Here is a 17,237-nt window from a genome sequence, read left to right on the forward strand (position 1 = left end):
TTTTAAACGTGATATCACTTCATTTCAATATTTGAGACGGAGACATTTTCATTGACCTTGAGGATGCAAGTAACATATAGATTTCCATTTTTTTAATCAAGTAAACACAGACAGTGAAAAATATTACCAGAAAGTAGACATGCATATTTCTTTCTCTTGTAAAACTGCATATATAGTTGTTAAAGTGTGTGGCTTTTAATGTATTTTTCAGTATTTGTTTTTGTAAGTATATCAAGGCCCTCTTCCTGTCCTGCTAGCTAGTTAGGATGGCTATAGTATAATCCAAGGTTAACTATCCTTCCCTCAATAACTATTTCTCTCCTCTTCTTCCCTTTGAATTCTTTTGAAGAGTTGAAGTAAACCACATAGTAGTTCTCATTCCCATGGCTGTGTGAACACCGACGCAATGAATGGAAGCATCAGGCCCAGTGGGAGAGAGAGAGGCCAGTGCCCACAGCACAAAGTCAGGAAAAACTATTTGAGCCAAAAAAAACATCACACAGTTCAGTACTGTATACATTGCATTATGGTGCAAAAGGGAACCAGTTTCATGGCAGGTATGTCACAATGCGCAGTAGGGTGGGCGGGGCCAGTTGTGACCATGATATGAACACCGAACACAGGTTTTGTTTTAACGTGTTTCATTCAACATATTTTTTGATATCATTTTCTATGACCAAGAGTCTCATCGGTAGGTTGTTGTCTTTTCGGTGCCCGGCCTTCCACAGGTTCAATGGAACGCCAGTACTATGGAGCTGCTTAGCACAGAAATGAAGGGGTTAACAGCAAGCTTCACCCCTCTGGCGGTACAAAGTCACAAGTTGCTACAACACAGTGAAAAACAGTGTTCCAATGTTTTACCATTATCACAAAGATATGTTTTTAAAGGGAGATTGTATTTGTGTGTCTCTCATAACAAACAAATAAACGCAACAATTTCAAAGATTTTGCTGAGTTCCAGTTCATATACATAAATTAGGCTCTAATCACATGACCGGGCAGGGGCACAGCCATGGGTGGGCCTGGGAGGAGAGCATAGGCCCACCCACTGGGAGCCAGGCCCAGCCAATCAGTGTTCTTTCCCCACAAAAGGCTTTATTACAGACAAAAATGCTCCTCAGAAGCACCCTCCCTCCCGTTAATGGTAAAACATAGGAACACTCCTCAGCAGCAGCCCCCTCGATCCCTTAGGTGAAGAAGCAGGATGAGGAGGGCTGGCGTGGTTACAAGTGTTCTGCGGTTGTGAGGCCGGTTGGACGTACTACCAAATTCTCTAAAATGTTATGCTAGAGAAATGAACATGACATTTTCTGGCAACAGCTCTGGTGGACATTCCTGCAGTCAGCATGCCAATTACATGCTCCCTCAACATTGTGTTATGTGACAAAACTGCAGATTTTAGTGACCTTTTATTGTCCACGGCACAGGGAGCACCAGATTAATGGTCATGCTGTTTAATCAGCTTCTTGATATGCCACACCTGTCAGGTGTATGTATTATCTTCGCAAAGGAGAAATGCTCATTAAGAGGGATGTAAACAAATTTGTGCTCAAAATGTTAGATATTTAAGCTTTTTGTGAGTATGGAACATTTCTGGGATCTTTATTTCAGGTCATGAAACATGGGACCAGCACTTTACATGTTGCGTTTATATTTTTGTTCAGTGTATATATATATTCAAATATAATTTGCATTGGGAGTGCACTGTGTGTGTGTTGATTCCACATATGTGTATTGTGGGAATTGGGTTGAACAGGGGAGGCTTGGGTGTGATTGGCCAGCGGCCTGAGCCCCAACCCCCACCTCAACTGCCTCCCCATATTTCCAGCTCCAATCTCAAAAAGAAATGGATTATTCATAATAATACCAACAGTACAAACACTAACATCTAGAACAGTTACAACTGAAACCGGGATAAAGGGACCAATCCATTGATTGCCTTAAGCGTGGCCCCCAGATCCACCTCCCGGCGCTCTTCCCCAGCCAGCTGTTCGACATGCCGCCACTGGCCAACTCAACACCCCACTTTACAGCATTTTCATTTTCACATGCTTTTAGTGCCAATGACTTTACAGAGAGGTATGGCAAGCGAAGACGGACAATATACAATGTTCGAGAACAGGACAGGGACCAGAACAAGAGAGACAGGCAAAGGGTGATATCACACTGAGTGGCGCTAATAGAAAGCTGATTAGCAGGGTCACTAACTACAGAAACACAGGCAGAGACCCCAGGAGTAAGTGAGCTTAACCTGAAGTTGCAGAAACGTTCATCCGGGGAGTGAACAGAACAGCATTGAGTCTCAAGTTTGTGCCAAACAGTACCGGCCATTTTAGATTTTATTACATTTTTCCATATTTCCCCCCCAAAAATGTTTTATCAAACATGTTAAAGTCAGAGTAGAAAACAATAGGAAGGAGAGGTGTACGAGCTTTCAGAGTTTGTGGTTTGGGGTCTCCGTCAGAATAGTAGCAGTAGGCTTGATTGTGCCATGTGCCCTCTAGTGGCCCAAGGAAGAAGGCAAACTCGGCACACTGAACCAATAGTAGTGTTCTGCAACTTCAGGTTGTGCTGGTCAGGAGAATGTGGCCTGTTGCTGGAGGAGCTGGCTGGTCTACATAGCCAAAGGGCACAGCACAGTGAGCTGGATTTTGGGCCTTGTGTGAGCATGCATGTGTGCATATACACTGGGGATCTCAAAGCGCAAACGAGCTTGAAAAGGGAGCTATAGGGACATGAGAACACATCTTCACTCTCACACACTCATCCAAACCCTGAAAGTAAAGTCTTTCTCCTTATAAATATGAATGTATACATTACTATATTAAATAAAGTCCCCATAAAAAAAATCTTCACACACAAAATACTTTCAAATACAGCATCATTCAGGGGATAAAAATGAAGAGGTCCACAATAACACATCAGAATACTAAAAAACAGAGTCCCTTCTGCAATGCACCCGACCCATAAAAAGATAACATCTACATTAAAACAATGTCTAAAATGTTGATATTACTGTAAGTAACCATTTAGAGCTTGGTTCAATTCGTATCGCGGAAGTTCAGCACTATAACGCGTTTGAAATTTAGAGGCAATGTGCTCACGTTCGTGGAGACTGCATTCACAGCAAACGCTGCATCGGTCAGCTCAAACATAAAAATGACCTTTAAATTTCAATCGCGCCATAGCGCTGAACCTGCGATACGGATTGAATCAAGCTTTTTGTTTTTCAGAAATGTTCCCTTCTAGCATTTGTTTGCATCCAACAACAGAAATAATTAGATATGTTAACTGTGAAACAAACAAAACAAAAAAACAACCACCACAAAAATTAGGGTGTTCTCCTTTTTCTATTTTTTTTTATAGAAAATTCACATTTATTTTCTTTAATCATTACTACCATACCTGCTGATTAAATGTGAAGGTTTTTTGATAATTTATTTTACATATGTTAATACTTTAAACACCTTTCAAAACTGCAAAAAAATATGGATCCATGGAAAAGGACAAGACAGCGCCCCCCTGTGGGCGTCAGAAGCATGCACCGTCCGGAGGGCAGGGCTTCAGCTACAGCCGGCCCCCAACATATAGCTAGGGTTGGACTGGATTGGTGGTGGTGGTGTTGTCAGTTGGTCGGCTTTAAAATATTTTATTTTGTTATATTTTCCCCTTAGATTTTAAACTTCCAAGCGTTCTCTTCTGGCAGGGCTCTTGGCGCCAATCCGACCACTGAGAAAATGCTCCAATCGGTTTCAGAATTCAGGCAAAGCTGAGAGAAAGGGAGAGAGTGGTAGGGAGGGCACAGGACAGCCTGTCAAGAGTGTGTACATCTCCAAACTACTCCTGAGTTTACATAACTTTATACACTGAGTATACAAAACATTATGAACACCTGCTCTTTCCACTACAGACTGACCAGGTGAAAGCTGTGATCCCTTATTGATGTCACTTGTTAAATCCACTTCAATCAGTGTAGATGAAGGGGAGGAGACGGGTTAAAGAAGGATTTTGAAGCCTTGAGGCAATTGAGACATGGATTATGTATGTGTGCCATTCAGATGGTGAATGGGCAAGACAAAATATTTAAGTGCCATTGAATGGAGTATGGTAGTAGGTGGCAGGCACACCAGTCTGTGTCAAGAACTGCAATGTTGCTGGGTTTTTCACGCTCAACAGTTTCCCGTGTATATCAAGAATATATCACCACCCAAAGGACATCCAGCCAACTTGACACAACTGTGGGAAGCATTGGAGTCAACATGGGCCAGCATCCCTGGGGAATGCTTTCGACACCCTGGGGGGCGACGGGCAACTCAATATTACTCAGTATATACAGCACTTAGACCTCTTTGCAACAGGTGGCACATAAGATCACACACAGTGCCTTCGGAAAGTATTCAGACCCCTTGACTTTATTAATCAATTTTACAATAAGGCCGTAACAAAATGTGGAAAAAGTCAAGGTTGTCTGAATAGTTTCCAAAGGCACTGTTCATCAACACAAATATATGTACAGTATCAGCACGTGTGTGAGGGAGAGCACAGACAGACCCTAGAATAAAGCTCTCTGCAGTCAGCACCTGTGTCTGATAAAGGTTCACTGGAGAGGTGCGGCAGGCGCTCCTGAACAGTGGAAATGCACGTTGAGCCACTTGGCATCGCGGCGGTGCCACACGCGGGTCTCCTCTGACTGGCAGGAGCGCGGGCGCCCCTGGCTGTCGATGTACTGGGTCAGGCGGATGTAGGCGATGCAGGCCGCGTCCTCCCCGATCAGGTGCACATGGGGGTTCAGGATGGTGGTGTGGACCGGCTTACTGTTCTTACTCAACACTACATGGGAGACAGGGACACACAGTCATCAACTTCCATGAGTTGGTGTTTAAATGGACTTCATCCTTGATTAGATTCAAATAGAGAAAGACCTACCAGACCTTTAGTGTGCTCAGTGACTTGGTAAAGACATTTTTAAAAATACCACAATGAACACATTAACAGGGTAGTTCCATGAATAGTGTCTTAAGTCTCAAATATTGTTTACATTTTTATGAAACACCCAATTCAACAGTTGGATCACATACATTTATGCTTTAACAAAATGAAACCATGTAAAAATTCCAATAGCAGTGTGTTTTCATTCAAATAAGATTTGCTTTCTCTTAGTCCAAATCTAGGAAGATTTTAACCCACTTAATGCCACGATTTTGTAAAGCCCTAATCATTAGAGATTCATTTACATTTGGCCCTCAGGTGTAAGGTCAACCTTGTAACAAACTGAACTCTCGTTTTAATATGGTAAAACTATCCCTTTAATATATTTTGTTTTTTACAGTTGATCTGGTTCTACTCTTTTTGGCCATTTTCTGGTCTTTGTATTGGAAAACTGAGCACGTAGATCATACCACGCCAACTGTGCTACCCATCGATGGATATATAGGCTAGACATTTTTTAACAAGTAAAAATCCCCCCTCCGTGCTGCACACAGCAAGCTTACATTCCCCATCACAAGGGGAGATTAGCCTGATTGAAGGTAACATCTACAACCCTGTCACTTTAGTGGGCACTTTTGTAGTCTTTTTCTTACCTCTTGAGATGGTAAGACATGTTTTATGAAGTTGAACATGTGCTCTTTATGACAAAACAAGGTGAAAGTCATTTTTGACCAAATTACACTTCCCAAAAGGCACCATTTGTGGAATGAGCATGTCTAGTTCCCTGTTGATAAGAGATGCTTACAGTTCTCAAAGTAGAACTTGTGGAAGTCCATGCCCTCCACCAGGTTTCCCAAAGCCTCAGGTTCAAACGAGGTTAGTCCGGGGTCACAGATTCTCCTGGAGGGGAAATCAGACACATCATCAACATCTTACGTACCACATGAACAGGGCCTACTCTAGTAACGACCAGGGACATCAGCAGGGTTAGGGTTATTCAGTTCTAAACCAGGAGGTACACACACAATCTATGTATGTAAACTCACGTGTAAGCCTCGAAGTCTCCGTTGTTGATGGCCTCAATCAACTGCTCAGTAATCTTGATGATCTCCTGTTTGCGAGCTGAAATCAGGTGAACGATAGATAGAAAGAAAGATGGCCAGATGGAATTAGAGAGACCCTAAAAGTGCTCCGGTCAGAAATACTTGAAGATCAGCATGCAGGACCCCTCACATCCATGCTTCACCTAGCTCACTAGCCCTTTCCTGTATTTCCTGTATGCAGAGACTGCACTCACAATGCCATCAAAGCCTATTGTTGTTTGGTTGTACAAAGACACAGCAGCACTACTGGGGACCACCAATCTCATGAAAACAACTCTAACAGGCCGCAACTCAGCTGCAGTCCAGCTCCCTCCATTTCCATTCGAATAGTCTGCTCTACCCAAAGCACCTGGCAATGTTTGAGTTTTTGAACAGTTTCACTTCCCTAAATCTCAAGTGCATGGAAACAGTTTCTAATTCTCCTAGGTAACTTCAGATGTGTTGATATTTTTGTTCTATAATTCCTGGTCTAAACCTCAACTATGTCTACAACTCCATCCTCAACACTCATCAGACAAGTGACACACAAACCAACTTGGCTCACTGAAATGTCATCTGGGAGGGTGACACACAGATTAGCCCACTAGGCCAGACAGCCTACCATCGAGAAATTCCACACAGCACACAATCCAGCTTATATATATATACACATATACACAGTACCAGTCAAAAGTTTGGACACACATACTCATATCTGAGATTCTTCAAAGTAGCCACCCGTTGCCTTGATGACAGCGTTGCACACTCTTGGCATTCTCTCAAACAGCTTCATGAGGAATGCTTTTCCAACAGTCTTGAAGGAGTTCACACATATGTTGAGCACTTATTGGCTGCTTTTTCTTCACTCTGTGGTCCAACTCATCCCAAACCATCTCAATTGGGTTGAGGTCAGATGATTGTGGAGGCCATGTCATCTGATGCAGCACTCCATAACTCTCATTCTTGGTCAAATAGCCCTTACACAGCCTGGAGGTGTGCTGGGTCATTGTCCTGTTGAAAAACAAATGATAGTCCCACTAAGCGCAAACCAGATGGGATGGTGTATTGCGGCAGAATGCTGTGGTAGCCATGCTGGTTAAGTGTGCCTTGAATTCTAAATAAATCACTGACAGTCACCAGCAAAGCACCATTACACCTCCTCCATGCTTCACGGTGGGAACCACACATGCGGAGATCATCCATTCACCTACTCTGTGTCTCACAAAGACACAGCGGTTGGAACCAAAAATCTCAAAATTGGACTCATCAGACCAAAGGACAGATTTCCACCGGTCTAATGTCCATTGCTTGTGTTTCCCTGCCCAAGCAAGTCTCTTCTTATTATTAGTGTCCTTTAGTAATGGCTTCTTTGCAGCAATTCAACCATGAATGCCTGATTCACGCAGTCTCCTCTTAACAGTTGATGTTGAGATGTCTGTTACTTGAACTAATTTATTTGGGCTGCATTCTGAGGTGCAGTTAACTCTAATGAACTTATCCTCTGCAGCAGATAACTCTGGGTCTTCCTTTCCTGTGGTGGTCCTCATGGGAACCAGTTTCATCATAGCGCTTGATAGTTTTTGCGACTACATTGACATGTTTCTGATTGACTGACCTTCATGTTTTAAAGTAATGATGGACTGTTGTTTCTCTTTGCTGATTTGAGCTGTTCTTGCCATAATATGGTCTTGGTCTTTTACCAAATAAGGCTATCTTCTGTATACGAACCCTACCTTGTCACAACACAACTGATTGGCTCAAATGGTTAAAATTAACTGTTGAAATTAATTGAAATGCATTCCAGGTGAGTACTATCAACCTCATGAAGCTGGTTGAGAGAATGCCAAAGATGTCATCAAAGCAAAGGGTGGCTACTTTGAAGAATATAAAATATATTCTGATTTATATATATTCTGAACACTTTTTTGGGTTACTACATGATTCCATATGTGTTATTTCATAGTTTTAATATCTTCACTATTATTCTACAATGCATAAAATAGTCAAAATTAAGAAAAACCCTGGAATGGTACCATATATATATATATATATATATATTTAAAAAACTGCGAGCACACCTCTGTTCATATTCCCACAGGAATTATGAACTGGCAAAAAGCAACTCAAGCCTGGCTTTATAGAAGCTGCCCCAGGGTTGTCTAACTTACTCAGCTGCACGTTGCTGCCCCCTGGGGCCACGGAGGGTGGCGCAGGCAGAGCTTGCTCTAAGTCAGGACAGGAGCTATGACCTGAACTTTTCCAATTAGCAAAAGTGTGTTTAGCATCGTCATGCAGTGGGGCAGCTGGAAGACAACATGACAACAGCAACAAAATGGCAACCATGTAAGCGATCAAATCAGACAAAAAACACACAAAAAAACTGATAGGACAAGAAGACCCGTTTTCTCAAACTGGAATAATGTGCACACAAATGGCAGTTGTTACATAGTCTGTATAAGTTAACATATAACTTCACACAGGTCTGAGAGGAGCACAATGCCCATATGCAATTGAGTTATATAAAGGATATGTTACATAGAAACCAAACTTAGAAGGACATCCACACACTAATAACTTAGATATACCAATGGGCATAGCGTCACACAGACAGCAGAAGATGAAGACACTGTGGCCTCGTGGCCAGCAGGGGGAAGCAGTCAAGCACTAAACCCAGTTACAGGCCACCATTGAGGAGGATACTGCCTGAGTGAGGAAGTAGGAGAGTACAGACAGACAGAGACACCTCAGGGACAGGGGTGGCTGTTTAGTGAGCAGATGACAGAGCAGGCCAGTCTAGGGGTGGCTTTCAATTGATCTCAAAAGTCTACAATGCCTTCATCTCTTCAGAGACCTGATGAGAGATTTGCTGCTGTCTGACCAGCAGCAAAAGGAGAGAATGCCTTTAGGCTTATTGAAATCCAGCCTGTGTCTAGTCCAGCTTGTTGTCTGTCTACAGTCTGCTCAGCTGTCAGGCTGGGTGTCTGTGTCAGGGCCATGGGGAGAGATAAATCAATTAAAAGGCCAGTGAGCCTCAGAAGGTCAGCATTATTTATTCTCTCTGTCAGAGAAAGGAGGGGAAGAGAAAGGGACGAAGGCGTAATGTGGGGAGAGGAACGGAGAGAGATGCAGAAGCTACATGTAGGACACTGGGTCCCAGATTCAGGTTTTCACTTCAGTGAGTAGGGAAAGCCAACAGTGAACGCATGTCTGTGCAAAACAGTGTATATACACAGCAAGTGAGCACAGCATGGTAACGTTTTTGTCATAGCAATGCGGATACGGGACATGCTTTTGGCAAGGTCTGAGAGGGACTGGAACAGGCTGAGTGATAGATAGGACAGCTGAGTAGCGTCGGTCTGATGAACTGACAGAGCTAAGCAGGAGAGTTGTGAGACACACAATTTAAAATGTCACACACTGAGACGCAGTAGTCACACTCAGTCCAATCACTCGGCAGCAATCTGGAAACTTTTAATGGTGAAATATTTTTGGTATTACAGTTTTTGGATCCCTAAATCACTGTCCGTGTCAGAATACCCGTACTTGCGTTCTAAATAGTTGGAATTTTGGATATGCGAAAAAAGACAGTTTTGTAGTATGCTTTAAATGCCAGGATTTCACACATATTTCCAAATGGCCAGAATCTACGCAATTGTGCATTAGATTATGCATTCATTAGGATGAGCCTAGTATGCTGACATTTGTTGCATTTGTTTTTACTAAAACAGTATGTTCTAAATAGTATGTACTATTAGTACACAGGATGCAGTTTAAATTGGTAGTAGGCAAGCCAGATTTCGGACTCGGCCATTGGCTAATGACTGTCCAAACTAATATTGTCTTAGTATGCATTTGTCTGAAATACTTTGATAAAAATGATTAGTGATTGTAATCATTTGTTCATTTTTTGGGGGTGGGCAAGTGATATTCATGTGCACAAACAAACAGAAGATCCTGCAGCTGATATAACTCTACTGAAGATAGTGAGGGGGACCTTGTACAGTGTTGTCCCATTCGAGACAGTCTTCAGCTGGATACAATCCGTATTGCCGAAGTTCTAGCACTGTAGCGTGCTTGAAATGTAAAGGCTATTTCTGATTGAGCTGACATATGCAGCATTTACCGTGAATGCAGTCTCCGCTAAAGTGGGAACATTGCCTTTAAATGTCAATCGGGCTACAACACGGAACTACAGCACTACGGATTGAATCTAGACCCTAATATTAACGGAGGAACAGTATTATGGGGACAGTCTTAGGGGGATAGTATTATGGGGACAGACAGCTTCAGGGGAACAATATTATGGGGACAATATAAATGAGTTCATAGGGGGAAAGGACACAAAGGTCAGAGTTGAGAGGAGAGGGGTGGTACTGCTGCTGACTTACAGGCGGGTGGGCAGTGAGGGGGCTGAGCCTGGGTCTGTTCCTCACTGGCACTGCACTGGCTGACCATTGCACTGTCCACGCTAGACCCGCACGCAGACACTGCCCCCACCGCAACACACACACGCCAGAGAGAGACACAGGAGGATCAGACACAGTTCTGTACACTCTACTATTTTACCAAGAGAAAACAGTACACCCCCAACCTGATACACTAGCAAAACCCGCCACACATTATATATCCCACCACCTCCGCACACAGAGACACACAGGGAGGGGTGTGTGAGTCTCCATCACAACTAGCCAGAGAAACAACTAGCCAGAGAAACATACACGCACCTCACAAATCAGAAGACACCACAGTGTTACATGTTCAATATCTGACACAACGTTAACTCCCTATTTTACATTCCAGCTGTGCCGATCTCCTCGGAGGAGAGTGTGTATAGCCACTTGGCCAGCACTCCGTATCTATGTCCCAATCGCAGCTCTTCACAGCACTCTTTTTGAGACGACATCGTTGCTGAGAGCCACAGAGACGCATACTGTCATACAGCTCCACTGTGGAGGAGACAAGAGGGTTCCAATCTGTCACTCCAACTTTCTGCCAATGCTTCTCTTTTCTCTCCTACAACATACTATAAACTGCAGTGTCTTCAGAATGTATTCACACCCCTTAACTTTTTCCACATTTTGTTGTGTTACAAAGTGGGATGTAGTAAAGTAAGGAGTTAATTGTTATCTTTTAGTCAATGATCTACATAAAATAGTCTGTAGTGTCAAAGAGGAATAAAAATTCTAACATTGGTAAAAAAATATATAAAAAAACATGAAAAATCAACCGCCCGAGTCAATACATGTTAGAATCACTGTAGAACAAAAAGAAGTTGATGCTGGCTTGTAAATAATGCCTGAACAGCCTTTGTGCAAACAAACTCCCAGAGGTAATCAAAGCACTCTCATGTAGTGGGAAAATGAATAGGCCTTTAGTGTATTACGGCTTATGCGTGGCGAGAATTTAAAAAACACAATGCAACATCACATAATAAATGCAATATCATAAAAGTAAAAAACTGTGTACACATGAGCTCGTTACCAAATGTTCGTAAGAATGGAGAACAAAAAAATGAAGAACAAAAATATAAATAAACCCCAAACAAATTTACTTTGGGACCCCCCGGAACCAAGAGGCAGCCACGGTTAAGGAACATCATGAAACGTAAATGGAGCATCATTGAAAGTGATCCTACTCTGTGTGACGTGTTCACTGAACTCTCAGCATTCTCTTACAGGATAAGTTGGTGCGCAGCGACCTCATCCTAGTAACTAAGACAAGTTAGCTCCCCAAGCCCACAGGCAACTTCCCATGTGGTAAGTGCAATCACTGCCATCACACTGTAAAAACAAATATGTTTGGGGACCCTTGTGGACTAGAACCTATAAAGTGCAATCCTTTGTCAACAGCAAAACGACCTATGTGGTGTACAGGCTGGAGTGGCCATGTGGGCGCTTTTACATAGGATGTACTAAGAGAAGGCTTAAGGACAGGGTGTCTGAATATGCATATGCTATAAGGACTGCTAACAACAAATATCATATGGCTAAACATTACAGACAGGTTGGTTCCGGGGGGGGGGGTCGTCTCAAACACCTTCAACGCAAAATGTTCTGGATCTTTAAACTAAGGGTCACTGTATTGCCAGGTCTAAATGAGGAAATTGATTATTCACCCTTCCTGTAAGAGATATATGGTTTACAAAATGTTTTTGTGGGGAAAAAAAAATGTTCTCCATTCTTAAATTTGGCAACATGAGCTCATGTGTTTGTTTTATCCTTTTATGATATTGCACTTATTTTGTTGTGTTTCATTTGCATTATTCCATGTTTATTTTGTGTATCTTTGTATCTTAAATGTGTTTCCTTCCTCAAGCTTTTGGTATGGTAATGATTTGAATCACTTCCTGTGAGAGCTGGGATATACACCTGTTTGTTCACCACTATTCTTTGTCACCCTGATAAAGTGTTGTAGCCGCAACACGTCTGTGTCTTGTTATTCTCGTCACGCATAAGCCGTAAAACATTAAAGGCTTTTAAATGTTTCCACTACATGAGTGTGCTTTGATTACTTCTGGAAGTTAGTTTGCACAAAGTCTGTTCCGGCATAGTTTACTATCCAGCATCAACTTCTTTGTATACAATAGTATTTTATCCCATGATCAAAGAGCACCTCATGGATTAACTATACTGAACAAATATATAAACACAACATCCAACAATTTCAAAGATTTTACTGAGTTACAGTTCATATAAGGAAATCAGTCAATTGAAATAAATTCATTAGGCCCTAATCTATGGATTTCACATGACTGGGCAGGGGCGCACAGAAATTAACATTAAATGCAGTCAGCATTCCAATTCCACACTCCCTCAAAACTTGAGACATCTGTGGCATTGTGTTCGGTGACAAAACTACACATTTTAGACTAGCCTTTTATTGTATAATCAGTATGTATTGTATAATCAGCTTCTTGATATGCCACACCTGTCAGGTGGATGGATTATCTTGGCAAAGGTTAAATGCTCACTAACAGGGATGTAAACACATTTCTGCACAACATTTCAGTGAAATAGGCTTTTTGTGCATATGGACAATTTCTGGGATCTTTTATTTCACCTCATGAAACATGGGACCAACACCTTACATGTTGCGTTTTTTAATATTTTTGTTCAGTATATAAACCAAAGAAGCGCTCCTTTCCTATGTTAAAATCACCTTTGGCAGCAATTAAAGCTACAGAGTCTTTCTGAGTAAATCCCTAAGAGATTTTCACACCTGAATTTTGCAACACTTGCCCATTATTCTTTTCAAATTTCTTCAAGCTCTGTCAAATTGGTTGTTGATAATTGTCAAACAACCATTTTCAGGTCTTGCCATACATTTCCAAGCAGATTTCAGTCAAAATTCTAGCTTGGCCACTCAAGGACATTCACTGTCCTCTTGGAAAGCAACTCCAGTGTAGATTTGGCCTTGTGTTGTAGGTTATTGTCCTGCTGAAAGGTGAATTAATCTCCCAGTATCTGGTGAAAAGCAGACTGAACCAGGTTTTCCTCTAGGATTTTGCCTGAGCTTAACTCCATTCCTTTTATTTTTTATCCTGAAAAACTTCCCAGTCCTTAATGATTACAAGCATACCCGTAACATGACGCAGCCACCACTACATGTTGTATTGGATTTGCCTCAGATATAACACTTTTGTATTCAGGACAAAAAGTTAATTGCTTTGCCACAGTTTTTGCAGTATTATTTTAGTGCCTTGTTGCAACCAGGATGAATGTTTTGGAATATTTTATTCAGTACACGCTTCCATCTTTTCACGCTGTCAATTAGGTTTGTATTGTGGAGTCCATCTTCAGTTTTCTCCTATAACAGCCATTAAACTCTAACTGTTTTAAAGTCACCATTGGCCTCATTGGCCTGAGCGGTGTCCTTAATCTCCAGCAACTGAATTAGGAAGGACGCCTGTATCTTTGTAGTGACTGGGTGTATTGATACACCATCCAAAGTGTAATTAATAACTTTACCATGTTCAAAGGATCTTCAATGTCAATTTTTTTTTACCCATCTACCAATTGGTGCCCTTCTTGGCAAGGAATTGGAAAACCTCCCTGGTCTTTGTTGTTGAATCTGTTTTTGAAATACACTGCTCGACTGAGGGACCTTTCAGATAATTGTATGTGTGGGGTACAGAGATGAGGTTGTCATTCAAAAATCATGTTAAACTATTATTGCACATAGTGAGTTCATGCAACTTATTATGTGACTTGTTAAGCAAACGTCTACTCATTAACTCATTTAGGCTTGCCATAACAAAGGGGTTGAATACTTTTCAGACATTTCAGCTTTTCATTTTTTATTAATTTGTAAAAACTTCAAAAAACATAATTCCACGTTGACATTATTGGGTATTGTGTGTAGGTCAGTGACCAAAAATCTAAATTGAATCAGATTTAAATTGAGGCTGTAACACAACAAAATGTGGAAAAAGTCACGGTGTGTGAATACTTTCTGAAGGCTCTGTAGGTCTCTGGAAATACTGTACGACGTTTGACTTTCATCGATTCCGGTGTCTATGTGCGCACGTCTATATCTGTGTCTCTGTGTTTAAGACCTGAAAGAGGCCTCTGTGTTGGCACATTTTGTCACCCTCTCTCAGAATGTGGGGCCTTTTCGCTCGTCGGCAGGATGACGTCAGTGCCAGAGAGCCTGTCGGTCCTGGAGTCTGTTGCTATATCTCCTGACGACTTGAAACGAGGGTGCCCTTGTAAAAGCCTGCAGCGCAGCCCCTCGCCCACCACTTGTTAACACTATTTAAGCAACCAGTTAAAATAGGACGAAGTTGTTATGTAAACACAGCAGTTTGGACGAGCAGTAAAAAGGCCACGTTTTCACACCTGTAAACCCATCGTTTGACGACTCTTCTGAACAGGACAGCTCTGTTATCCATGTTATTGAGCTCTGAGTGCAGACTGATAGCGCACATGCGCAAGCAAACACACAGACACAGACACACACACACACACACACACACACACACACACACACACACACACAGACACAGACACACACACACACACACACACACACACACACACACACACACACACACACACACACACACACACACACACACACACACACACACACACACACACACACACACACACACAGGTTTTAGAGTGGTGGAGTCCCAACTCTTTAAGCCCAGGGGAGCTGTGAGACCAAGAATAGGGAAACTAGGGACTATCTAAAGACATATAAGGCCTTCATGTGCTAGTTTTGTAATTTGTTCAGACAAAGCATAGTCTACGTCCACGGCTAGACCATCCAGTATTCAGCTCCGTCTCTCACAGTCAGAAAAGCAAAGACTACTGTGCTATTTTTCATTCTCAGCAAGACATTTCCTTTCACTCTGTAGGAATACTAACTTCTTTGACTTCTCCACAGCAGCTGTAAGGACCAAAGGAAAGGCTATTCTCCAATATGGCAGTGCTTCCTCATTCCCTCTCTAGCCATATAATGTATACTCATTTACAAACACCTTCCATCTGTGTTTACCTCTCCTATAGGGTACATTTCCCAGATGCTCACAGGCCCAGACACCAGCCTGACAGTTAACTCAGGCCATCAAAGGCTTCCCAGGCCTTGATCATAATCGATTCTCTTTCTAAAGAAATGAAGGAGAAGGATTGACAACACAGGAGCACATGAATGATCATTTATGTATCCCCATTTCTCAGATAACTATGGCTTCTTCAATCACGTGTATAATATATACTACCTCAAGAGGATCCACTGACCAAGATCTGGGGTCCATCTTGAACTCTAGCCCTGTCTTTCTGACCAACACTTTTGCAGACAGATATATAGATAGAAGACGTGCGAAAACATGCAGAGTAGTTGAACGTTGGGCATACCTTTCCTACCTTTCACATCCTCCTCTTCTGTGATGTTACAGCTCTCTGTAGAGCCCTGTAGGGGAGACGAGTGATGGACAGAAACATGGAGGACAGAGAGGAGGAGGAGAGACAGAGATATAACAGGAGGAAACAGAGTTAGTCTGTGTGCTGAGGGATGACTTGGATGGGGCCTTTCCCAGGTGGACGGACGCTCCTCTCGGAGGAACACAAACCCTGCACAAACCAGCCAGGCAGACAGGAGGGTGAGCGCATGAGGACCCACACCAAACACAGCCTTTTGGTGAGGTGGTGTACAAACTCTGTGTTAAGGGTGTGTGTTTGTGACTTTTTCGGTGTGTATGTGACTTTTTTGTTGGCTGAGCCAGTGTGGTTTGGGCGAGTGAGGGACTGTTGCAGCAGTTGCGGCTTGTGTGTTTTGAGGGTTAGTGCGACTAAGTTAGTGTGACTGTCAGTAGACGTGGAGTGGTTAAGTGTTCATGGCCTCAGCGTCGCTCTAAGGTATCTTAGTAGAGCTCCAGCCACTCTGAGATACCTTAGTAACCACGCTAAAGTATTTTAGCATTAGTATTAGTATTAGCCTGTAGCGGCTATGGGATTAGAGAGGTGCAGTAGTGGCTTACCTTGGTGCCGTCAGCTGGGTTGTGCACGACAGTGGTCTGTGGTTCCTAGGGGAAGCAGGAGAGAGTTTAACATGCGGCGACCACCAGGGAAGGCCCAGGGCGTGTGGGATACACACAGTCCACACGCCCGATGCATGTAAACACACACACAGCGCCAAGCACACACGCAACAGCACAGAGGCAGCAGAGGGGCTCCGTCATGGGGGGCGACGAGACAGGATGGGGTTTTGAGAAGTAGACCATACTACAAACTACCCCATTTCACTAGAGGAAGGAGCTATGGACTATGTCACTTATCATTGGCGCTATCAGATGTAGAAGGGGCCTCTACAACGTAAAGAAACAGAGGAGAGGGGACACACACACAGACAGAAAAGGCTGCAAAGTCTGAATTGAGGATGAGGGGATTGACTGGCTAGGAGATTGGATCAGCAGCCCCCCCCCCTCCAACCTAGACCATGCCGTCACAGTCAGTCACCATGGAAACACTCATCGCAAAAGCACCTAATAGCTTACAATACTGCATCACAGACACCCCCAATGCACTCCCACATAGCATACCCCTGGACCTTCCCACTGGACTACAGACTCAATCTTAACAAAACCACCTACACATGAAGATGCAGTCCCTCAGATAACGAGGCCATTAGCTTAAAGGGATAGTGCGACGTTTTGGCAATTAAGTCACGCAGAGACATACAAATGGTATCCATTAGTTAATCTCTGGGTTAGTAGAAAGAAGG

The 17,237-nt window shown here is 42.8% G+C and overlaps 1 protein-coding gene across 25 annotated transcripts in view; it reads right to left on the reverse strand.

The window, feature by feature from the left end:
* Positions 1 to 2,307: 2,307 nt before the first annotated feature.
* camk2g2 (calcium/calmodulin-dependent protein kinase (CaM kinase) II gamma 2) overlaps positions 2,308 to 17,237 on the reverse strand; it is a 106,215-nt gene continuing 91,285 nt past the window's right edge. For 6 of the 25 annotated variants that reach the window (XM_024424822.2, XM_024424825.2, XM_024424829.2 and 3 more), the window contains 8 exons: positions 16,495 to 16,539; positions 15,872 to 15,926; positions 10,400 to 10,498; positions 8,180 to 8,314; positions 5,976 to 6,051; positions 5,735 to 5,829; positions 4,581 to 4,830; positions 2,308 to 3,769 (listed from right to left, as the gene is read on the reverse strand). In XM_024424822.2, the coding sequence (XP_024280590.1) occupies positions 4,598 to 4,830; positions 5,735 to 5,829; positions 5,976 to 6,051; positions 8,180 to 8,314; positions 10,400 to 10,498; positions 15,872 to 15,926; positions 16,495 to 16,539 (738 nt within the window). In that variant the 3' untranslated portion in view covers positions 2,308 to 3,769; positions 4,581 to 4,597. The remainder of the gene's footprint in view (positions 3,770 to 4,580; positions 4,831 to 5,734; positions 5,830 to 5,975; positions 6,052 to 8,179; positions 8,315 to 10,399; positions 10,499 to 15,871; positions 15,927 to 16,494; positions 16,540 to 17,237) is intronic. The other 19 variants (XM_024424836.2, XM_024424840.2, XM_024424841.2 and 16 more) reach the window with 8 other exon arrangements.

Source organism: Oncorhynchus tshawytscha, linkage group LG06, assembly GCF_018296145.1.
Source record: "Oncorhynchus tshawytscha isolate Ot180627B linkage group LG06, Otsh_v2.0, whole genome shotgun sequence".
NCBI classification, from domain to species: domain Eukaryota; kingdom Metazoa; phylum Chordata; class Actinopteri; order Salmoniformes; family Salmonidae; genus Oncorhynchus; species Oncorhynchus tshawytscha.